General features: G+C 39.7%; 2 protein-coding genes across 2 annotated transcripts; both read right to left on the bottom strand.

Annotated features, from left to right (window-relative positions):
• Positions 1 to 277: 277 nt before the first annotated feature.
• Positions 278 to 5,005, bottom strand: LOC121943911 (UDP-glucuronosyltransferase 3A1-like). Its single transcript, XM_042487513.1, has 10 exons — positions 4,924 to 5,005; positions 4,552 to 4,653; positions 4,312 to 4,432; positions 3,881 to 4,044; positions 3,502 to 3,666; positions 2,746 to 2,948; positions 2,398 to 2,543; positions 2,173 to 2,258; positions 838 to 1,057; positions 278 to 724 (listed from the first exon to the last, which is right to left on the bottom strand). Exons 1-10 carry the CDS (start codon positions 5,003 to 5,005, stop codon positions 457 to 459), a joined length of 1,557 nt encoding a protein of 518 aa, XP_042343447.1. The 3' UTR covers positions 278 to 456.
• A 1,376-nt stretch (positions 5,006 to 6,381) lies between these two features.
• Positions 6,382 to 24,614, bottom strand: spef2 (sperm flagellar 2). The gene is made up of 39 exons (XM_042488449.1): positions 24,507 to 24,614; positions 22,434 to 22,536; positions 22,087 to 22,339; positions 21,674 to 21,838; positions 21,304 to 21,450; positions 20,895 to 20,968; positions 19,970 to 20,183; positions 19,631 to 19,819; positions 19,022 to 19,209; positions 17,253 to 17,418; positions 16,912 to 17,134; positions 16,699 to 16,772; positions 16,417 to 16,483; positions 15,880 to 15,926; positions 15,565 to 15,668; positions 15,113 to 15,360; positions 14,825 to 14,891; positions 14,566 to 14,720; positions 14,148 to 14,354; positions 13,842 to 13,975; positions 13,355 to 13,482; positions 12,860 to 12,998; positions 12,599 to 12,736; positions 12,251 to 12,396; positions 12,074 to 12,142; positions 11,890 to 11,938; positions 11,489 to 11,548; positions 11,263 to 11,392; positions 11,019 to 11,144; positions 10,603 to 10,741; positions 10,121 to 10,193; positions 9,776 to 9,932; positions 9,576 to 9,682; positions 9,197 to 9,379; positions 8,751 to 8,843; positions 8,198 to 8,368; positions 7,668 to 7,883; positions 6,745 to 6,867; positions 6,382 to 6,494 (listed from the first exon to the last, which is right to left on the bottom strand). The coding sequence occupies exons 1-39, from the start codon at positions 24,562 to 24,564 to the stop codon at positions 6,435 to 6,437; spliced, it is 5,190 nt and encodes a 1,729-aa protein (XP_042344383.1). The 5' UTR covers positions 24,565 to 24,614; the 3' UTR covers positions 6,382 to 6,434.
• Positions 24,615 to 25,178: the final 564 nt, after the last annotated feature.

Raw genomic sequence — 25,178 nt, 5'->3', positions numbered from 1 at the left:
CAGCATGTCTGTTGTTGCTCTGCATGTCTGAAACATGCTGGAGCAACATGGTGGACCCCATGGATGAGATCCTGCTCCCTATAAAGATAAAAATGGCTTAACTAAAACACAATGATTCTTATTTCAGGTACACTGGACCTTTAAGGGTTATCTTTTCTGGGCCTGTTGGGGCTACAGGGGAAAAGGAAGTTTGTGTTCATTGCTTGCATCAAAGCAAAGGTGTCCTACAACAACATGATAGCCTGCTATCAATTATTTTTTATGTCGGCCTATTTAAAGGGGCAATTGCTCCTATCAGTAGCAGCAAGTATGGTTTATTTATTGAAGATATGTAGTATTTCATGGTAGCGGGAATTAATTTTTTAAAGTTCTCATGTTGGTTCAATATTCAAGTCCAAGATAAACAAGTAACACATGGCTGAGGTATAAGTGTCCCATAGGAAACGCTTTGTACCGTTATTGTGTTTTTTTGTGTTTGGCCCTTCTATTCTTGTTCCTGCACAAAGTCCAGCAGAGAACTACAGGTCCAAGAAGCCCCAAGAAGAAGAGAAGCACCAAGTCCAACAGGTGTCTCTGGTACCATGGTTGTGACAGTGAAGCCGGCCTTAAATGAGTTCCACCTCCACTGTGCAGGACGTGCTCCACCCACTGGATGAGTCGCAGGGCTGGTGGGACAGGATGGGATTTGTGGATCCTGCTAAGGGATGAAGCTGAAGACTTGAACCTAGAGAAGGAGAAATTATTGGGAAAAATAAAGAGAGAGAAAGGGTGAGTGGTTACAGAAATCTTCATACTACATTGGCATCACAAGTGTTGCCCAGCCATCCATCCACAAACCTGATGTCCTGTATGAGCGTCCGAATTGTCGAGCTGAGCAGTTCCCTGGTGATTTGTGTGGGGTTGATGGTGAGGCCAAGTCCCTTTGTTTCAGCCCTCACCACATTATCAAACTGGTCTCCAAACAGAGGAATTCCCAGTACAGGAACAGCATGGTACACTGCCTGGAGCAGACTGTTTTGTCCACCGTGGGTTATAAACAGACGCGCTTTTTTGTGTCCTGGGGTAAACAGAAATTAGAGAAAGCTTCATTACAGCGTAACAGAAGTTAGTGTTTGGGCACAGACTGATGAAACCTACAGATGAGAAACAGACTGACTTACAGGTTAGGGCTGAAACAATGTGGCGATGTACAAACAAGGGCATTTTTATTGCCATGATGTGGTCAAAATTAAACAGGTTAATTGCGCTTATAGTTTACATCTATGTCTGTCAAAAGGTGGATGCTTAACACAAATCTTCCCCCTCAGCAGCACAGAAGATCTAAACAATGAACACAGTGTCAAGGTGGGCATTCGAGATTAGTGTCACCAATACAGTATCTGACCAAATGTCTCCCCTTCTGTTTCTGAATTATTGAGTAAAAGCCAGAAAAAGTTTTTGCAGAACATTATGATTATGACCTCTTGAATATAAAATGTCATCACTTCTTTATTTATTCTTTTAACATTTGTGAAAAATGTTGTCATAATTGCTTATTCATTCTTGAGTTGGGGCCAAAAACATGTTTTGTAAGGACACTGTGCTAAGTTTGTTCTTGTGTCCACGTGGACATTGAACTGAACTGAACATTTGCGAACAAACAGGTCTTATTGAGATATTGTTTTCAAAACAATGCAGCAGTACAGATCACAGTGACCTTGACTTTTGACCACTAAAATCTAATCAGTTCATCGTTGAGTCCAAGTTGAGGCTTGTGCCAAATTTGAAGAAATTCCCTTAAGGCATTCTTGAGATACTGTGTTCACAAGAATGGGATGGACGGACAACCCCTAAACATATTGCCTCCAACCATGACTATTCCCGAGGCGGGGGCATAAAAACACCACAGAGCAAGAACCAGAGGGTACATCCATGATCATTCATGCTGTGTTTGTAGCTTCCTGCCTTGTGGTATTTCTTCAAGTATTAAGAAATAAAAAGAGAAGAATGGAGCTGCAGTGCAGTAAAGACCCAGCCATCTTGGTCCAGTGTCTGACAGGGAATATATCATTAAATTCATTGTTTTATTCTTCTGTCTGTTTTTCAGAATTCCTGCAATAACCAAGCTTTTTGACAGTCTATCATATACTGTAACCCCTATCATGTATGTGTAGAGAGACAGAGTGCCCCTACCCAGCAGGTCATTAAGAGGCAGCCAGTCCACCAGCCTGACATTGGGAGGTCTGTCCAGGTGTGATGGCCATCGCTTGGGGTCATACCTGCAAGCAAAGCACTGCAGGTTCAGGTACTTTCATTAACGTTGTGGTTGATTTCTTCTCTTAATGAATGTGAAAAAACAAAGATTTTTTTTAAAAAAACACATCTTGTAGGCCTGTATGAATTGTGTCATGTTTTTACCTCCAGAGCACCCCCTGAGGGATCCTGGAGAAGCCAGCCACCAGCTCTACAAGGAGAGGGTCCACAGAGACTGAGGAGACCATTGATCCAAGAGTCACAACAAGGAAACCTGCCTCTTCAAAATTAGAGATCCACGACTCAAGATCCTGAGGATCGAAAGGGTCGGGGTATGGATGGAGGAAATATGCAAAGGGAAATTCTTAATGTTAAGTAAGGCAGGGTGAGAGAGAGAGATGGTTGTAGAAGTCCAGAGGGAAGTGGGAGTGAGAAAGATAGAGAGGAAAAGTTAATTTGAAAACTTCTCTGATCTCACTGATGTATTTAGATATGTTTATTAAGAGATGAGACCTGTTCTGGAGGCTTCGCAGGTTTATTCAGCAGACCTCCCACAAGCACAGTGTAGGGCATCAGAGGCTGGGGGAACTCCAGGGAGAAGTCAGTGTTGAAGGCCCAAAGTTCAGCTCCTCCATGTAACTCTTCCAGACCACCTGGTGGTGACTCAAGGTGCCGCTCAGCGACTTCCCTGAATGTCGACCATACAAGTTCCTGACCTTTGATATACGACACAAGTGCTTCAACATTTGTTTATCGCCATTCAAATGTAATTGATCTAACTCATTTCTTGGCTAAATCACTTACAGACTAGTTGCAAACAGAGCATTCTTTCAGCAAACAGTGACAGAATGGAGATGAAAATGATGAAATGTAAATATTATTACCTCGTCTACAACCAGTTTAAATGGAATATTAGCCAAAATGTATGGCGGAAATTAACATGATTACAGAGGGATTAGTATGGATTACTGTAAGTAGATGGTTTGCTAATTGAAGCAGAAAAAGATTGGCTGATAAACAAATATGTGCAAAATGTGCGATTTAAATGTTTTAACAGAGTCTGTAGATTACAAATGAGAGGAGAATGAAATATGAGAAGAAATGGAATTTAAAAACAACCAATATTCATATAAAAAAAAAACTCACTCCCTTAGAATATTAATATGTCTAAAGGGCATAAACATTGTAGAGTGAAGATGTGTGTTATTAAGCAAGCCAGAAAATCCTCTTGAAAAACATGTGATCCCCATTTTATAACACCATTCGTACCTACAGGGGCCAAGAAAGAATAAAAGAGGTTCTTTGCACGACCCCAGAGGTTCATGTGGTCGGACAGCTGGGAGCCAAAGACTGGGATGTAGGAAACTGGGCTGGGGAGAGCGATGGACAGAGGACCGTTCAGAGTGCCAGGATAGAAAGCTATATAGCGGACACCTGGAGAAAATCAAAAGTAAAGTGTGTATAACTGCTATAGATAAAATAAAACACAATAAATCTGGCTCACAATTAGTTTGAATTGGCACATTTAAAAGCATCTCAAATCTGCATATAATAAAAGTGGCAAGGTATCTATCAACAATGTATAACGGTGGTAAGATTTAAAGGATGATAGTTATTATGACATAAGTGATATGAAGAGCACATGTACCAAGTTTGCGTGCCAGGATGAAGGAGCAGGGGTTAAAACCGTCAAGGATGGCAATGTCGTATCGTTCGCTCTGGAGGAAAGTTATTACCCCTTTGTCCCCTAACAGCCTGTCACACTGATAGGACAGGTGTCCCATGAAGTGTAGAAAGTTTTTAAAGTTATCCCTGAAAGAAAGCGAAAGGAAGAAAAAAATGACCGAGTGAGTAAGTGAGGAAGAGAGAAAAATTTAAATAGAATATAGTAATACAATGCTGTTAGGACATAGAACTGTGATTTCATACGTCTATAAGAGACAAATTTGGCCTCGGGATTAGAATAAATTAAAGATAAACTCAAAATGCTGATGGGAAGCCAGACCCACGAGACCTTGTCTATTTTTCCGAACATAACTAAATCAATGTAACCGAATCTCCTAAAATTCAGTGTCATACCTTCCCAATAAAAACTGTGTTTGTTGCTCCAGGAACCAGCTATTGTATTCTTCGATATATTTCTCTCCTAATGACCAGGTGCTTGTCTGGTAACTGTGTGCACGGCCTGCATACGAAAAACCTAGGAGAATTCATCAGAAATCATCATTTACATTAAAATCAGAGTGACTAAATCAGAGAAAAGAGGAGACAACGTGTGCAAAATATTTCATGTGTTTGTGTACTGTATATAAAGTTTACCTGTAATAACAGGGTTGCCTAGTTGCAAGAGCATGCGGACCTCGTGGCCATGCTGATGTAAGTTATGAGAAATTTCATCTAATAACAAGTAATGGCTTCCTCCTGGAGGAGAGAAGAGAAAATAAATTATTTTTTTGTCTGAAAATATGGCTTTCTGTTTGCAACATACTACATCATTGTGCATATTAAAAACAAACTGTAGCACATTCATTCACACAATCTTCTGTAAACTTTTACTGTAAACTCTTTGAAGACTTACTAGTCTGACAAGGAGGTGCTTATTGTTTTCATATTTCTGAGCAAGTATTTACAATGAATATCTCTATTATCACTAGTAAAGATCACTTTAACAATAACTGCTTCACTACTCACCAATTAGACAGACAGTCAAGATCTTGGCAGAATGAAGCACGGGAAGAGCCAGAAGAGAAAATATCCAGAATGCAATCCCCATGTTGTCATTAAAATACCACACACTGACCTGCAGCCAAAGTCCTCTTAAAATTCAGATTCAAAAATAAATCGTGACAAAACTTTGCTGTGTGATCAAGAATTCCTCATGAGGAAGTTTTCCCTTTTAGATCCAGTGAGTAACTGTGGCAAACGGGTCCAAAAGCAGAATTGTGATCCAGACAAATTTTCCACAAGAAATTAGCAGGACACCATGCAGGATTACCAACCTAAAACTGGGAAAGTTGACAATAAAATCATCTTTTCAGTGCACCGTTAAAAGTCCTGAAAGTCTTCTTTTTGATCTCATGTCCATTTGAGCCAGGAGTAAAGATTTTTTTACACAGTCTACAGTGTCAAGTCGATACTGGGGATAATCCCAAATCCTTATTCAGTGTACCTAGAATGCATCCAGCATGCTTTGTCTTGCAACAAATGTAAAAGGTCCCACATTAAGGCGCTGATTTATTCCTTATTGTTCAGGTTATGGTTGCTAGTCTGCAAGTGATGATTCTTTCTACATGACACATGTGTGTGGCTCTACTTTCTCTAAAAGTCAGACACTGAAAAGTCCAAGAGCCTTGGATCTGCAGTGATACTGAAAGGGAGGGAAAGAGAGAAAGGGAGGTGGGTCAGAGGGGTGGGGTGCTGGGGTTCCCCAAGCCTTCCTCGTATCAAATTAGACAAATGGAAATGTTAATAGGAGTTACATGCTCTCAAGGCTGCTGACAGAATGTAACCCCTAAATCAGTAACTACAGAAACTTGATAATGACCTGTACCTAACTTAAGTTAATGATGCGCAATAAGTTGCTTTATCTTAAATAACAAGAAAAGCAAGCACACATTTATTATTTTATGTTTACATGCCGCTATTTTTACACATTCTTTTTTTTTTTTTTTCGAAACAGCATACTCATTAATCTGATTGGTAAACACGGAGCAGTGGCAGCTATGTAGAGTAACTACCGTAATACATCATCACTGCTGAATGGACGCTGGTAGGGTTGTGGGTGCTCTGGCAGGCAGTTGCTGGTAAGTCAGGCTTGACATGTAGGTTATCCTGGACAATGCACTCATTGTAGCCGCAACCAATGCTTTTCTGTGTCAGAGAGGTCATTAGAAAAACAAGTCAGTCAGAAAAACTGCTGGAGTGTATCAGGGGAAAAAAGCGAATAAGAGGGGTCAATCCTGCCACCATTGATGTTTTTGTTGTCACTCCCACCTTCGTCAGTGCAGACATTTCTACATACTGATCATACGTAATGGTTGCAGACGTATTTATTTAACAATGAAGTAACCGACAGATTTCAGCAAACATGTAAAATGTAAAATAAATAAAAATACATCAAATTGGCCAAAGCAACATCTTTTGCCTGTCCGAAGTAAAAGAGTTCTTTGTGATGCAGACAGCAGTATGGTATGTCTTATCCTTTAAGATAAGCTGTTAGCCTCTGTTTCGTCCTGATGGGCCAGTAGCACTTTATGAATGTTCTGAGAGACAAAGACAGAAAAGTTTGAAAGATTAAAAAAAAAGGTGAGAAAAGAAAGAAAGGATACAAAAGAAGGAGAGGGACAGAGAGAAGGGAGATGAAGGTGAATCCTCATGTTGGTATAAGTATGATGAAAAACATGATGATGGACAGTATAGATGGTAAGTATGTGTGACTGATCGCAGCAGCAGTGGACAAGTAGTGTGCTGTTTTTAGATTCTCATGTAACAGACACTGACACAGACACTTACTACAAGCTGGTAGTGTGTTGAGGTCTCCATCAGGCTCTGCATGAAATGATGCCGAGAGAGAACAGAGAAGGGGATGCGGTCCTCAGAACTGTAACCCAGCTCTCTGAACATATGCACCAGTTGCTAGAGGCCAGCAGAGATAAAGAGCATGAGAAAAGAGTTTAATTTTAATAATATGGTTAACAATTATGCATAGAAAATGTATTGATGAGTACAGACCTTTAGCCTTTAAAATGCACTAAGGTGTTCTGCAAACCTACAGAATCTGTTAATTAAAACTATTAACTATTTAAGTTAATTTTTTCAGGGTCGTTGCCTGAATTTTACACCCATAATGAAAAAATGGTGTAGGCTAACTTATTTTACATAAATTTTGTAAATGAAGGTGTGTATTGTCCCCTTAATATCCAGATCATGGGTGCATTAAAAACCCTTGAATGTTCCTGACACTGTCCCTTTAAATTGCCTGCTGCTGTAATACAAGTGAACTAAGTACCCATGAATCTCACAGAAACCCACAAAGACTTGCTAGTCACCACTTTTAGATGCATTTTGATGATAAAATTTTAAAAAGACCATGTCTTTATATGCACATTGATGGTAAAATGATAAAAGCATAATAAAGATAAATAAATATTGCCGTTGAAAAAAATACATTCTAGTAAAATTAAACCTCACACGTTTTGCTAAATTAAGTCAACAATTTATTTCCAAAATAATTGAGCCATATATGTATGTATTACCCTAAAATCCCAGTTTAAGCCAGTGCATGTGAGGGATGGTTATACTTAGTAAGATGTGAAGGGCAGCAATGTAATGTAATGTTTTTGGCCTATATGTCATTACAATTGTGTATATATACACATATATTAATATTTACCTCTTTTCAAAGGTAAAAAAAAAAGAAGTTTGAGCTTTGCTACCTCAGCGTGCTCCTCCTGACTCAGGCAGCCTGGAGTAACGAGGCTGTCGTCTTTCATCTTGGTGACTTTGTGGCAGATGACAGCAAGGAGAGCAGGGATGGACACGTGCTGCTCCAGCATTGAACTGCTTGACGCACACAGTGTCTCTTCTTCCTTGTAGTCTCCATCAAGTTCTGAGGAGCTGAGCTCAGCAGCCTCTTCTATGCTCGGCATAGACTGTATGGACAACACATCATGATACTGCCATGCTGATGTGCAATAGCTTGTACTGGAGAAAAACATTAACACTGACATGTGTCATTCCAAAACAAATTAGACAACCACTAGAAAAACTTGACCCATGCGGTTTCAAAATCATTGGTGGCATCACTGAAAATAATACAACTGGTTTCTATTACAATTTTGGACCATCTGAAGACACCAGTGACAGAAAATAATGTTCTGATGACAGGAGACAAAGGAAAAATGCTTTTACAATGACCCTCAAGTGAAAATTGTGTTCACATTTCTTTGTACATTAGACTACTCACCTTAACAAGATGGCCCGGTGAGGAGTGCCTGAGATGTTGTCCCAGCACTACACTGAGTGCTCTGATGAAGCCCTGTCTGGGGTTAGGGTCGGCTGCAAAGTACTTCAGCATGGACACGTAGTCCAGTCGAGGGGAAGACACAGTGCTGTCCGCAAACATCTTGAAAAAAAACTAAGAAGGAAAAACAGCGGCAGATGTAACTGCTAATTTTAATTTTATTATTTGCTGTGAAGTTAATACGGACATACAGTAAATATAAAACTTAAAGGTTTGATCCCTTTGAGGTTAAGAACAAAGTGGCTAGCAACTTGACGACTATATCCTGTATAAGTTTGTTTTTTAAATTAAAGATATAATTGTAAATAGCTGAAAAGTCCGCTTATAGTAAGAGTTTAAAGATTTGAGTAATGCTCTGTTATACCTTTATGTTCTTTCACTACTCTTTTGCCTTTGTCCATTCTTTTTTGCTTTTTTACTTGTTTGTGTTTTATGACCACTTGAATTTACCATTTCAGGAATAATAAAAGTTTACCTTAACTTGGAGTTAAGTTACCTTGCGTAAGTTAGCCAGACGGTCGTACGGTAGAGGCTCAGAGGGGTCCTCAGGGATGGGCTGGACACTTTCACTGGAAAACCACAACTCTGTCTGGTGAGAAAGGAGGTGAGCAGAGCAACTTAAACATTTATTTTTAGGTTCAGCGTGCAACAGTTTTCACTTTATACTATATAAAGTATACAGCATATACTAAATGTGTTTTCATAGTGACTTGAACTCAGGCCTGCCTGTAGAAAGAGAGTCTCAATGCAAAGTAATGCCACAAAAGGGAAAAGGGCCCATGAATAGATAACTTGTAAATATAGGTTCATGAAGGACATAACATGATTTTAACACAGTTACAATGTCAAACCAGAAAACCAGAATCTGAATTTCTAGTGTACACCTGAGTTTGTGTGTGTGTGTGTGTGTGTGTGTGTGTGTGTGTGTGTGTAGAGAGAGACCTGTAGGTACTGTTCTTCATTTATATAGCCCATGTTCCTAGAATCTGCTGCCTTGAAACGTTGCAGCACGACCAGCAGCTGTGATAATGAGGGAAACGGCCAAGGGAGGGCAGCACTGAGCAGAAACCGGCGCCAGTCAATCAGCTCATAGTCGTCTTTTAGCAGAGACACAATCTCCATCAACTGGGGACAGGAGACAAAACAACATTGCTCCTGTAAGACATAAAATTTGCCCTTTACGATAACCGAACAATATGGTACAGGAGTATTTTATGAGTTGTCGTCAGCAGAGTGCTTTCTGATTTTGTGAGGTTCTTTTTGTTATAAAACTTTTTGACAAATGACTAGAAGAGAAATGAGCATTTTAAGTGAAGAGTACCTGTGTTTCATTCTTGTTGATCCAGGGCTCAGGTAAGTTATCTCTGCCCATGTTAACAGAGATGAGATCCCTGAGCAAACCGGAGAACTCAGAACTAGCCATTAGACCTGAAAGTCAGAAAGGAGGGAAAAGTATCAATGGATGGATGGATCGCTGGATTAATAGACCTGAGAACACCACAGCTTCTCTCCTGTATTAACCTGATGGAGCAGCGCTGCACAGCTGCTGGCGGAGTGACTCTAGCTGAGAGATGGTCGGGGTGGACCGTGTGGGTTTCTCCAGAGGAGGTGGACGAGGAGGGGGAGCTGGGGGAGCCACCATGTGGCAGTCTCCATTCAGGTAGAAGTCTGTACATTCCTGTAGAAGACAATATAGAGAATCTTAATATGGGAGGGGGGAGGTAAAGGAGACCATGGTGGTCACAAGATGGAAGAACAACTGAAATTTCATCCTATAACTAGTGAGTAACACGCTATACCAACCTGGGTAAGATATCAAAGGTGTCTTTAAAAAAAAATAAACACAATTATCAAGTCAATACGTACCAACACCAGCTCATTCTGCAACTTAGCACCAGCCTCTATGTGGTGGCGAACCACTTCTGACAACTGGTCAATACTGGGGTAAGGAGAGAGATGAAACATGAAACATCCTCTATGTATTATTAGTGACAAAAAACACTATGTTTGACCACACTCAAATGTGTTAGAAATATCTCGTTCTTAGTGAGGAGTTAAACCTATTTTCAAGTAACAGCTAAATAACTTCAGAAGCACTAAAAGGGCTGTCGCCAATTAAAAAAAATTCTAACAGTAACACACAAGTCCAACAATTTAATTTGGCTCACACGCCTACAAACATCTAGCATTATGCACTGACATTAAGATAATACATGGATAGTGTTTATCACACACTAAATCAATAACAAAATAGCGACAGAAATGCAGTCCAGTGCTACACTATTGCTTCTTCATTCACATTCATGTCCCTCTATTCCACACGTGAGCCACACTGCACTTTATCATACCTCTTCATTTCAGCAAGATAGTGTGCTTCTAACCACTTCTGCATGCTGCGTAATGTCTCTCCTGCTCTGCTTTGAAGGGAGTGCACCATCACCAGACCATGACCTTTCACCAGCGCAATGCGCACCTTTGCTGCATTTGCTGGAAAACACACACATGCACGCACACACACACACACACACGCATACAGCAAGACAGAGTTGCATAACTATATAAGCATACTGATCATTAAACCCACACGTACATGCACATGTACATATGAAAATTACTCGAAATTACACATAACAATAGACTCACCTCCATGTATATATCATATTATATAGGTTGTTAAAAACAGAACCACTTTTGACAAGATGTGATTATGATAATTAAATTCTTTATGATTTATACAAACTACCAAATCTCTGTGTGTGCATACCCTCATGATCCAGTGCGGCTGCATATTCTTTATGTATTTTGTTTCTGACTTCTTGATTTTGAGTCTTCTCTGAGTTTTTGTCCTCAGCTGGTGCAGGGGTGGGTGCTGGAGGTGGGGATGGTGGACCTGGAGGAACAAGGTTTGGTGGAAGATAATGATGTAAAATGTGGAAGACCTACTGAAACATACACTACATGTTAGAGGGCACCTCTCCATTGTTTCCTTAAAAATACAAAAGATATACCTTTCTGTTTTTTGGATGAATGCTTCCCTTTTTCCTTTCTGTTTGCACCTGCAGAGGCCTTCCCCCTCTCCTTCTCTTGTGGTTTCTCTTTCTGCTCTTTCGTCTCCCCCTGGTGGGCTTCTGCAGACACCTACACACACATATGACAGGTGTGCATCAGGATTTAAAAAATATATTCATATCTCCGTAATATGCTCATACAAACTCACAAAGCACAAAGCATTACCAATTTGCTGATGGCGGTGAGTGCCTCCTCGTAGTCTGAGATCAGTTTCTCATGGGGTGCCTGGAGTTAAAAATTAAAAGGATCAGTATCTCTTACCATAAGATTTAGGGATATCAACATTAATATTTTTGAGTGTTTTGGATTTTTTTTAGTTTTAGTTTTTAGCTAAATTTAAATTCTAAGAAATTCTAAGAGAAAACTTAAATTCAACAGTTGTCTTATAAGGTGGCACAAGCTGAAACATAACACAAATAGCAGGATATATAATATTTATGGAAGTCCCTTGTGAGCAGGTGTGACTTTGAAATAACATAAGCAGTTACAGACCTTGAGAAAGCCTAAAAGATCTAAGTGAATGACAGGTACATGAAGAGAGGCGGGATAAAAGGATCTGATATGACCTTGACAGGTTCTGTCTGACTCGGGCTCTTCGTCTTGGAGTTAGGTCGTCTGGAGGAGGAGGGGAAAACAGGAGAAGAGTGTGTGTATGTGTTTTTGCTGGGGTGCTTTTGAAGTGTGAGGAAATGACGATATCCATTTCATCTTTTAAATGACTGCAAAAAGCATATGGTGTCTATCCCTTACGATTTAGTTTTCCTCTTGTCCTCTCCTTCATCCATCTGACTCGTCACACTCCTGCCTGCTGGCTCAGTACTGGTGGAACAGAATAAATCTTTCACTTTCTGCACTCAAGCCATAAACTATTCACAATTTTATTTTACAGTACCATATTTAGGTTATTATTAATGGTGTGTTTCTTGCCTCTGGTCCTGATCCTTAATTTCTGGGGGATCCAGAAGGGGGATGAGAGCCATCTTGGAGGGTAGCTCTGGCAGCACCGGTTTGTACATGCTTAGATAGTAGACCCTGAGAGTACAGAGCGTGTCCTGGAAACGGTCCAACTCTACCTATACAACAAACAATACAATATCATGCATCTGCCAGTCAAACTGAAGAGATACACAGAAAATGTGTGCTTATACACCATAAACATGATGGAAAAGAAGCAATGGAACAAGTACAAAACACACATTCAACAAAATAAGCTTATAAACTACAGATTTAAATGTTTGTTCATTTAAAATGGGTTCACAGAAATACAAAAGTTACCTGCATGAGCACAGAGTGGTGGTTGATGATGACACCGGTGTGTTCTTCCAACCAGCCATTACCCATGAGGGCAGCCTTCTCTTGCTCGTCCTCCTCCTTCCGCTTGTCACTAATGTCCCACAAACGTTCACGCAGTTCCTGTGCACACATCAGAACATCTCCATAGGTTCTACATTTTCATTTTAAGCTGTTTTTTAAACCTTATTTGTATGATCAGTTTAAGAATATTTGTGTTGTATTATATTGGTAAATTGTTCTCACATCCAGTCTCAGATGTAGCTCTACTTTGGTATCCTCGTCTTCTCGCATATCATCAGGGATTCTGTTGAAGTCCTTCTGCCAATGAGACACTAACTCCTGTTTCAAGTCTGGACGCCCCAGGTAATGCTTGTATTCCTCTCTACAGATACAGAGAACCGGGTACTTAATAATACATGTAATATTTATCAGAGATGTTTGTGAAATAATTTTCTATCAACATAAATGGCCTCTTTCATTTGTAAAATTCTTCTGACAAGAGACCTGATGGTATGAACAGTTCGATAACATCCAATTATATCCCAAAATAACTGCATTCAGAGGCTAATCATAAATATCAAACTTTAACTTCGGCTATAGATCACATTTAAAAATGTTGAAAAGACAGACACAGATATGTACCCATTATACAAATGCTAAATAATACGCTTATCTGATCTTTGTGTACTACATGAAATACCCCAATGTTCACATGGCTTCACAGGCCCAGCAGAATACCTGATGTTGAACAGGTGACGGTCAATAACAGTGCGTTGTGAGCGCAGCTGCTGCATCACTGTCTTTATGTTTTTCACATAAGAATCGCACACTGTGTCCCAATGGGAACACAGGTACTCTGGGATCTCCTAGAGACAGAGAGGGGAAGAGAGGAACAAAGCCGGGGGAAGGCAAATAATGTAAGCCTCTATCAGCAAAGAGCTATTTGTAACAAAACAAGACATAGTGACATGCAACAGATTTCAAAAGCATGTCACATGGCACATATTTTCATATAGTCGAAACAGCCCCTAAAGGGCAACACAGGTAGAAAACCACAGATCCACAGGCTAAATCATGTTAGAGGGCCACCCTGTGGTAACCCTCAGTGAGTACATCTGAATGTCGTTAGTCATTAACAACACCAGATTTTTTTCAAGGAAGAAAGAGATTAGGAATTTACTTCCAACTCAAAACAAAACAAACATAAATATAAGTTATATCCTACTGGAGGAATGGGTTCATCCACATAGACCCAGCTGGATGAACCTGGGCAGGGAGAGGCAGACTCAGATGGGTTGTTGGGGACTCCCTGAGAGTCCTCATTGGTCACTGAGGACACTGACGCCTTCCGAGAGTGTCCTATTGATTAGCCAGAAGACAAGCATATAAGTCATCACCATAATAAAGTAACATTAATCTCTTTGGTGGTCAGTAGACATACTTTATAAATCTTCCCTTTTAAGAAAAACATTTGCTGTGACTTTAATATGAAAGTTAAATTGTGTAATCCACAGACTATTGATCAAATCACCTCTGGGGGACTGTGTGATGGATTTGGAAAGTGACTTCACACTTTGGGCTTTGTCCTCCTTAAGGCTGGAACAGGACTCTGTGGGGTCAAGGGCTTCATCTGTGAGGCCCTGTGGTTGGTCTACAGGTGGAGGTGTGGCTGTAAAGGAGGAGTCTGGAACTTTCCCACTGTCCAACACTTCATCTTCAAAAGGAAGAGAGGCAAGAGCTGGGAAGGAAATTTATCAGAGTATTGTTAATAAATGTGGCGTTTCTTTTCTTTAAGATATATTTTCTACTACATGTCATTTAGTACGGACACACAGAATCTCATCATCAACGCCTGGGAAAAAAATCTAATGGAAAAATGAAAAAAGTAATTCTGAGCTGCATGGTGCAGCTACTAGCATTTCCTTAATACTAACATGACAACCAGTTACCTTCCCGTGTTTGCATCGTAACTTGCTGTAGGACAGATTCCACTCTTTTGTAAAGCTCCCCCTTGTCTACATTCGCATCAACACGGACCAAAATGTTTTGCTTTTCACCAAACCATTTCTCTAGTTTTGGCCAGGTATCCTGAAAAGCTGTGATCCTGTGAGGGTGTGAAAGAGTGTCAGATATTAGACACACAGTCATGCAGCTGCAGTAATGTATTCATTTTAGTTTACATTTTCATTCAATTCTTCTTTGTTTTACCTGTGTGGAATCTGTGCCACATACAAGTTCTTGTCTGTGGGATGGGAGGTTGTAGCAGCAGCATCATCTGTTTGGGAACAGAGAAACCACATAAACACACAAATAACAGGTTACTTTTTCCATACGCGTCTACATACACACACAATCTAACAGATAATGTGTGGCTGCACACACATACATGTCATTTAACTCCCACTGGGCACAACAGGGCAAAATTATTTATGTACTGTTGCACATTTTGGCAACAAGGGAATTCAAAGTGCTTGTATGAAGTATAATGTCCCATACCCATCTGACTGAATGGACGTTTGACCACATATTCATCAGGAATATCCAGCAGCAGAGCGAGGTCCAGTACAGGAGGTGGAGGTGTTGGAGGTTTGGATGGATGAGGATCAGCAGCAAGGTTCATCCTGCTGCTTTCAGCACCATCCCCTACATCTACAAACCCACCCAGGGCTTTCTCTAGCAGGTGGGCCTGAGTGATGTCAACTGGAAAGCCATCCAGGATCCAACCTGACTCAGCTGGAACCTGCCTAGTAAGGACGCAAATAGTACTTCACTGTCTAGAGAGTAATTGTGGGGTTGTTGTTTATTTTGTCCACAATGTATATAAAAGTAGACTGTATTTTCTACAATGTTGACTGTGAAATGAATTACCTATGGTAAAATTTAGAGGAATAAAATTGACTAAATTGTCCACATACAGTATTTTATAGCAATGCAGCTTATGTGCCTACCTGATAGCCTCTACTATGATGTCCACTAACAGTTCATTAGGAATGGCATTGCCTCTCTTCAGCTCTTTTTCTGCAGCTTCTCCCTGCATAGCTCGGGTAGACAGCTGCATAAAGGACATGTGCCGACAGGAGAAGAGTTAAGCATTTCATGCCAAATAGAAACACGTCAGTTCTTGAAAAAGATATTTCTTACTCAATATTTCAAATGATTAGATTCTACCAAACATAATTATTCATCAGCAAGGCTGGTTAGTGATATACATTGAATGCAGGTTTGATTTTATATTGCTAAATACAAAATAGAAGATCATAAACACTTAATCTTACATTTTTGTGTCTACTTTCTTCTTGAGTGTCTAGATCTGAAAAGCAATAAATTATGAGTAAATACCATTTACAACAAGCAACTGGGTTATATTCCTTAAAGGTCCAGTGTGTGGGAATTAAAGGGATATATTGGCAGAAATGGAATATAATATTCATTTCTATGTTTTCACTGGTTTATAATGATCTGAAACTAAGAGTTGTTGTGTTATCATTACTTAAGAATGAGCCCCTGACATCTACATACAAAGTGGGTCCTCTCGAATAGAGTTCACCATGTTGCACCTCCATGTTTCTTTGTAGCTCAGAAAGGACAAACCAAACACCGGCTCTAAATAGGGCTATTTTGCATCACCCGACTGTAGTTCTCCTACAAGGAAGAACTTTCAGTTGCTTGCAAACTGTAACTAAATCCTACACACTAGACCTTTAATATCCAGTGCATATCTGGTAATATTACAAGGAAATAAAAACACTGTGATGTATACAATAGCATAGAGCAGAATGATGCTGGTTTCAGTAACACACCTGGCTTCAGTGATGTCGTGGATGTGAGCAGTTGCTCATTATCTTCCTCTCCCTGCTGCTCTGTGACCTGTGCATTTTGTCAGAAAAATGCTTGTTTAAGAAAGTGAAGCATTTAAGATAACTGAGGACCTTTACAGGTTTATACATTTTTTGGCACCAGCGGGTCGAATTAGTGAGATTTTATGGTATTCAAAAATCCCTTTAAAGCTAAATTAAGAGGAAAGATTAAATAAAAGGGGATTCTGGTGAAGTTACAATGTTGTTTTACTGTATCTGACTCACCTCCTCTCCATTCTGGTAAGCATTCAGAGCCTCCTCAATCAGTGTGTCAGCTGACAAGACACAGACGTCATGGGCTAAAGCAGGAAACGCACATACTCAGCAACAAACAAGCCATACAATCTTATTCCACACATTTTTTACCATATTATTTCAGTAAATGCACAATTAAGTGGTATGAAATTGTGTTTGTGTTTATGCTTGCATCTGTCCTGCCTTCAGCAATCTTGGTCAGGCAGGTGGTCTTTCCAGAGCAAAATTTGCCCAGGACACAGGCCTTGAGGGTAAAGTGAGGGAATGAAGGTGAGACGGGCTCCACGACGGGCGGATGAACGATGTCTCTCAGTCGCATGACAACATGTCCCAGAATGTTGTTGTTGGTGAGGGGCAATGTGGCCTCCTCTGCTTCTTCTGGCCATGTCCACTCACCTATCATGTTCTGTCAAATATGACATATGAAGGATCTTCAGCATTCAGTCAGTTCTGTACTTCAGTTCAGGTACAAACACACATGTACACAGATTTAAAAGCACACTGCACTTGCATGTCAAACTCACAGTGTATTCATCATAGTCCTGGTTTTTGAGTATCTCCTGCTTCTCAAACTCTACAGGATCTAGTGGTGTAGAGAACTCTGGCTGCTGATAATTTATCGGCTCATACAGGGGCAGACCACTGAACAGCAATTCCTTCCACTCTCTCATCGGCTTCTCAGGAACCAGACTGGACATGACAGCAGAAAAAAATGACAGAAGGCAGTGCAAATGTCAAAATGTATTCAAAACAAATCAAATCCAGTCTGAAAATTATTAAAATATAACTGCATTTAAAGAAATGTTTAATCCAACCATAAGTAGAAGAGCTAATGAATTAGATACAGTATATAAAACCTGGGTTGCTGAATACTACTACAAAGTGAATACTAAGCAGGGTTGTGCAGACAGTGCATATCTGTGGGAATTATTTATTTGATCACGAGAACAAGCAGACAGGATGTTGACACCTCCTGTTCTTATTTCACCACTATTCAACAGTGCAAAAATGTTTCCCATATTGGTCATGTTTTCACAGGCTTTTGACTTGCATCTGAATAAGCACTGCACTGCAATGATTCATTTTTTAAATAACAATACATTTCAATCAAATCTGTTTTTCATGACTTTCCTGAAATCTATTTTGAGTGCTGTAGAAAGAAAGAAACACAATTAAATTATGATGAAAAAACAAATACTTAAAGGGCAAATGTTTTCATAGCTCCTGCCAATTCTTAGTTTATCTCTTTATTCAGAACTGAAGTGAACTGAACTGATATCTTTATTTGTAGTGTTTTTATGTCATACCACTAATGCTTTTGTAATTTCAGTGACTATTACTCTCTCCTGCCCTGCAATCATCTTATTTTCTTTTCTTAGGCTAAGGTGAAATAGTCTTTTTGTTTAGGACGGTTCTTAATTGAGTGAACTGACCCGGAAGTATTTAAGTGGCAGCCTTGAAAAGGTGCTTCAGTAACACTCTCAGTCACGCACGTTTTGCAATTAGTGCACAAAAAACAAAACACTATGCACTTTATAGAAACTTAAAAGGGCTCTTCATGTCTCTGCAACACTGCACTTTATAGATTTTGATTATGGATGCTTATAGCTTTCTTATGACTTTTATCTGCTTATTTAGGACTTTTATCTTTTCTTTTGTATTCTGATATTTTATTACTGAAAAAATTGCACTGTTGACCTGCACTGTTTTTGTTTGTTGAGAAAACAATACAATAATTTTTGTTTTCAAGGACATGAAAAGTACTTAGAAAAGGACATAGGACATAACTTTTGACTATTCGACTGCAGACCTAATCTTTCCTGCCCACCTCCTCATCTGCAGCTTATTCCCTCAACAGTACTTACCTGCTTGAACTTTTTTTTTAATTCTTGGACTTGAGATTCCCATGTCAGATTTATTTACCTGTTTGCCTGATCTTGTGGTTTTGACGCTTGCCTGCATTGAACAAAATTATGCTGAAGTTACATCAACTGCTTCTCTGTCAAGTGTGTTAGGTTCTAGTGATAACACTCATCCAGTGGCATCACACTTCTGTTGATGCTTATTTTTAATCTGAAATTTGCAGACATAGCAGTGGCCAAAGTCAAAATGTCTTTACAACTACAATACATTCAACTTTTATGGTAACTACCAAGAAACACAATTTTTACAACACATTTTGGAATTTCCACATATTCATCAATAGACTGACCAAGAGTTGGTGTGGTGGTTTCGAGCTCAGACACCATGTGCATGTTTCTACTGCATCATTAAAAGCAATTGTGTTACCTACTTCCCAGTAAGCAGACGATATTCTCCAACCTTGGTGGCCAAGTCCACTATCTGCTCCAAAATGTCCTTGCAGATGTTAAAGTGCTTCTTGTATCTGTTCTGAGCTCGCTCAGCAGCAATCCTGTTACAGAATTCAAGCTCCTTTCTGATCTCTTCAGCAAGGTCCAACTTAGCCTGCTGAGCCAGAGCCTGGACCAGGCCCCGGTCAGAAAGATGGAGTGAGTGGAGAAGACATGACATAAATGTTCCTGCTAATCACCACAGTTGTGAGTAATTAAGAATATGAAATATGTTACATGGGTCATTTATTGTACACTAAAACATACTGAATACGTAACACTGAAGCCTTGCTGGGCCATGGATGTGATCCTTTGCAAGGCATTTATCAAAGTATCTGCTTTCTTAACTAAACTTTAAAACAGTCATCTACAGTCTAAGTGTGATCACTGAAAAGACATAATAGATACAGTCGCTTATGTCATGATTCATACAGTCAAAATCTACCTTTCCTCTCCCTCCCTAATGACAGTACTCAAACTATCACTGATACAGCCTAATACAAAGCAACAATAGAGAGGATCATTCTTCTGCCTTATTCATCCTATCTCACCGCCTCCCTCTCCAGAGCTTCCTGGAAGTCCCTCTCTCTGCGCTGCTGGTACTGCTGCTCCCTGAACAGGCGGTTCTCCCTGATCACATCCTTCTGTACACGTATCTGGAGGAGCTGAGCTGCCAAACGCTGCTCCTGCTGCGTCTGACGTGTCAGACGCTTCACAAGCTGCTCCTCTCGCCGTGCCTCCTGCAGGGTGAGGCAGAGTGGTTGACTGATTTTGGGTTAAAATGACAGGTGACAGATAACAGACTGTGTGAGGTCAAAAAGAAAAAAACGATAAGTGAGATTTATTCAAAACATGTTTTTCACGTGGTTTACAAAAACTGGAAGATTCACCTCTTGAGCTTCGTGGGCCTTGAGCTGCTCCACCAGGAATCTGTCTCGTCTTTTCTCCCTCTGTTCGCGAGCTACAGCGTTCTCCTCCAGCCTCTGTCGGATATCCTGTATATACTTGCTACTGGATTGTAATATCAGCTTAGTTCCACTTCCAGGGACCTCACAGCCCTGGCTGCTGCCATCATGGGGAAAATCTCCAGGGAGGGACTGACCACTACAGTTAAAAAGGTTCAAGTCACATATTGTAGACTTTCTCATTTGTATTCTCTTATTTATAAAGCAGTTCTTGGCCTACTTCCGGCATATTTATGTGTCTACATTAAGCAAAAAATTGAAAATGATTGTGCTCTCCATTCACAGAACTTGTTCTTATTGTCTTTACCTGATGTTAGTACAGAGTTTGGCAAAAGAGCCCTTACGTATGCAGTTCCATATAGGTGGAATCTTCTGCAGAAGTACTCAAAGCTGCGCTCATTAGTTCCTCTGGGCCCTCTCATAGCACTGTTGCAGGACTTTTGTATGTAAACTTCTACATGCCAGTGTCAGGGTGTATCTTATCTTTTTCTTGTTTTTATGGTTCACTCATAGCATATATGAATGTACTTTTCAGTCCTTCCCGGTAACTTCATTTTGTATTCTTGTTGTGTTTTATATTATTTGTTTTGGAGTTGTATATTTTGATTTCGTTTTTTTTTGTTATCTATCTTGTCTGTCTGTAACTTACGTTGCCAGGACACTCTTGAAAAAGAGATTTTTTTTCCCAGTTAAATAAAGTTTAAAAATAAAAATCAAGTAATTGTCCTAATGTCTGGTTGTGATTATCTCAAGCTGCTATAAAATTCCATTAATAAAAACATTCATACTACACAATAATAATACCACATAAATACAATATCAGTTTAGTGAATGTATTCATTTCTCTCACCTTGAAGAGGAAGCAAAACCACAAGTAACCAGTTTCTTCCTTGTCTCAAACTGGGCAATTTCAGTCTGGACGCTCTGCAGGCAAAATTAACAGAAAATGCAACAATATTAGAAAAAAAACAAACACATGTTACTCTTGTTGTTTGTGTGTGGCATAAAGAGGGTCATCAATTGAAATTATTTTTAAATCTAAAAAATCCCAGGGGAAAACTTTGGCAAAAATATTGAATCAGCATTAATCTTCACTCTCAGATGTAAAGCAATAACAAGTTATTGAAAGTACCTGTATCTGTCTAAATTTAAGACCCATTGTCAGCAAGTATCTGCCTCTATGGCCACCACATTATAGCTGACCCTGCATCACCAAGCCAAAATGAAGTTATCACATCATTATTTAATCTGGAACACACCTGTGCTTGTTGTTCTCGGCGTTGCTTCTGCTGCTGTCTCCTCTTTAGGTTGAGGTGTGAAGTGTACGGAGGTGGCTTGGGCACCTGGATCCTCGTGACCGGGTTACGAGTCAAGATGTCAATGTGTTTCTCACGACACACCCGCGGCTGCAATATAAACAGCTTTTTTATTCCATCGTCAAGCACCTGAGGTTCAAGAGCAATTGTAACAGCGTGACATTTGAGACTGAGACTCTAATCTAAAAAAGGTAATGAAGATGTAAAATGAAGACTTTCTTAAAGTCTAGTCATACATTTTTACCTCATGTTAAATGAATACAGGGGGAAAGTGTTCCAACACTGCATTGTTACTTTCCGTGGTTTCTCGTACCTTCTCATTATTCTTCACCCTCTCTTGGACTCTGAGTTGTCTTTTTTGCTGGAGGGGATGGGCCATCGCAAACCTGTCATTCAGGTGCAGACATTTCTCCTCATAGTGCTGAGTAATTTTATGTAGCTTCAGCTCTGCATCACGTTTCACCACTTGATGCAGTCGCTATGTCAATAGAAAGACAATAAGATGCTTAAAAGTACTTGTTTTGGCAGATATTGATGTGACATTAAACTTATAATGTGAACTTCAAACACAGAATGGCTGTAACACTGAAGGACAGTCAGAGTGGGTGTACTTTATCTTACAGTTTTTCAGTTACATTTCTACAGAACAAAACATGCTGTTACTCAAAGAAATCTGCCCCTAACCACATGCACATTCTACACATATATCTATACAGCACCACTTACATCAGAATAGATCTCATGTTCTTTTTTGTGCAGTGCAGCCATGGCCACAGGCTGCATTATTTCCATCAATGTGCCACTGATTTCTGTTTTCTTCTTCTTCTCAAGTGAGACGTAGAGTTGGTAAAGGAGGCATGTGGCAACACCCGGCTTCTCCTGCATCAGGTCCTGGGCTGTGTTTATGTCAAAGGAGATCCCCAGTAACCGGAGAGTAGGCTCAATACGGGTAAAGTTATTGAGTCTGGAGATTGAGGTGCTTTGAAAAAAGATACAATTACCTTTACTAATTATAAACACTTAAAAGGAAATGCAGAATTAAGCACTAGTTGTCTATTACTCCAGCAACTTACTCTTTCTTCATAAACATACTGAAATCATTCTGCAGTTGATATTTATGCAGGACCTCCCCAATTAGGTAACCACTGGAGAAATCCTTGGCAAAGGTCTTTGGTTCTGTGAAGATGAAAAATCAGGTCATTTTTGCAAACATTGACATCTTTGTGGGACAAAATCCTTCCTCAAGTCAGTTCCATAAGATCCAATAAAGACAATAAAACTCAGAGTTCAATGTAAAACAGATTTACCGTGAGTCTTCAAAGATTACACACAAAAACCGAGCAGGTCCTGGGAGTGGAATGACCTGTCCCAGTATTAAATTCACCTATATGCTGTTCACACTCCCGCCTGTTGTAGGCCTATTTGGCAGTGCCCTCCTATTGTTACACCCTCTGATTTCTACTCACTACTCCTGCGACCATTATTTTGTGAAATCAAAACAAGTCCAACCTATGTACCAAATTGTCCCTGATACCATTGTTTCTCATCCTCTGAACATCATGACATCACCTAGGCACAGTCGGCTAATGCGTACACCGTTATCTTTTAGCTTACATCTAGGGTAACCAAAAAATTGTGATCATATGTTTACTGATGCTACAATGTATTGATACATTTAGCTGACTAAAATAAAAGTAAATATTTCCTACACTTTCATCGCAACATCTTTTAATTTAGCTTACAACTGAAATAATATTCGACAACAGAAGGTTATCCAAGTTATTTAAAATGACTAGTCTCAGCACCTGTGCAGATAGATTTTTTTAAGAAATAAACACCCTTAAAACCAAACTGCAGCTTCTTATTGTAATTATTTAATGTAAATTAAAAAATACAACAATTGAATCCCTTGAAACTTGAAGGCAAATGGGCATATAATAATAAGCAACTTAAGAGGAAATGACCAAGATATTAGCAAGTAATTAGTAAAAGGTTCAAGGATATTGCCTGAAAAATAGCACAAAAAACTAACAACAGCAACAACAACAAAAACCAAACGACAACATCAAAAACAAAGAAAGGGAAAGTAAAAAATAAAATTACATTTTTTTGCCAAGTTGCTCATTGCCTTTTCCCCGTGTTTTTTTAAAGAAAGCAAACCAATTTGCTCAGCATTCAAAAGTTTAAATACTTGTGAAAGTTGTCTGAATGCACCACAAGTGAAGCGACGTTGATCCAGATCTCAAAGGGTTTCAGTTGAATGTCCCTCCCTTGAGCCAATCAAAAGCCACAAGTCCCTCCTCAATTCTGAAAAATGTATCTGAAGAGAAAGCCCCAGTAATGAGTCCTAAAACCAGGATAACCACTGCTTCCCTCGCCTCAAAGTCAATGGGTTTTTGGAATAGGTTTTTGGTAAGAAGCCTGAAATAAGGTCTGTGGTAAACACTAGCATTCACATTTTGTTTCACAACATAAAATGCATCCGTAAATACCCCACTCATTAACTTTGAAGCTTTTATGTGTTTTAAAAAACATGGTTACATTGATGGACCGTATTGCAGTTTGTTTAAGCCCAACAATAATTGTGGTGATCACATTCATGCTTTATTAATCCACAAAGTGGTGTTCATTTGTGAAGATTATCTTGCTGAACAAAAGATAAAGTATCATAAAGGTTTATTTACCGCGGATCTTATTTTCTGCAATTATCTAAAATCCAAATGCAAAACTCCCATAGGCATTTTGACTGAGGAAAGAGGGCAGCTTCTGTGTTGGCCTACAGGGGAACAACTCTAGTGCCTCCCTCATTTTGCACCACCCCTTCCCTCTCATAAATAGCAAACAGTCCCTAAATTAGTCCCCTTACCTAGGTTTTTCCAAATCACCCTTGGTCCATTTTTAAACTTTAAAATAATGTTACTCGCGACATCTTCCTTCCTATTCAATATACCACGGCTCTGTTTATGAGTTAACAACTGTTCGTTAACTCTGGTGTGTAGCTCTTATACTGTCAGCTTTGTACATTCAGGTCTGTAAGTGTGCCCAAACAGTCACAATCATGACGACTCAACTACCTAGTTAGCATAATTAAGCTAACTAGCTAGGTAGCTAGCTGACCAGATGAAAGTAACTTCAGCCACACTTACCAACAGTTTTTGACAACCGGAGCTCCCCGTTCAGCCACCTGCACAATATATCCGACATCCTTCTTCCTTTAAAGTTCAACACAGACTGTATACTACCGGATAATTGTCATGTTACCAGGTAATAGTTTGACTCTTTAGCTCGCTAATAACGGCTAAAAAGCAGACAAGAGCGGAGGGATTCACAGAAGTGCACAGTTGTCATGGTGACACGTCAACAGGGTTGCCTAGTGCTTCAGGCAGGGGGCACTCAGGGGAGCGGGCACGCCCTGCTGACTCTGAATCAGTCTTCTTTTCTGCAACCTCATTAAATCTGATTAAAACAGGGATGTTAAAACTGGTCCAGAATCTGTATAATTATGCACTTCACGAGTAAGCAGGGACCACTGTATTTCAGTAGAACTTCACAATGCAGCCATCATTCAATGATTTGGCAAAGAAAAAAAAGAATAACTCATATTGGTCTAATTATGTTAAAGGGAGGGCCTATAGTTCAGATTTTTTAAAGTGGTGCTTGTCACAAACTGGCCAATGAATGTGATAAGGAGAGAGCCTGTTGCAAGAGATTTAGGTAAAATAATCATCACTTATTAAACTCACTTAAACAGAGTGTAGAAATCTGCAAAATCAGTAATGAGAGCCATGCACTGATGTGCTGTGAAGGTGTTAAAGGTG

The sequence above is a fragment of the Plectropomus leopardus genome, chromosome 6 (assembly GCF_008729295.1).
Source record: "Plectropomus leopardus isolate mb chromosome 6, YSFRI_Pleo_2.0, whole genome shotgun sequence".
Classification (NCBI taxonomy): domain Eukaryota; kingdom Metazoa; phylum Chordata; class Actinopteri; order Perciformes; family Serranidae; genus Plectropomus; species Plectropomus leopardus.
The sequence above is the reverse complement of the archived record's forward strand: the minus strand, read 5'-3'. Positions and strand labels throughout refer to the sequence as shown.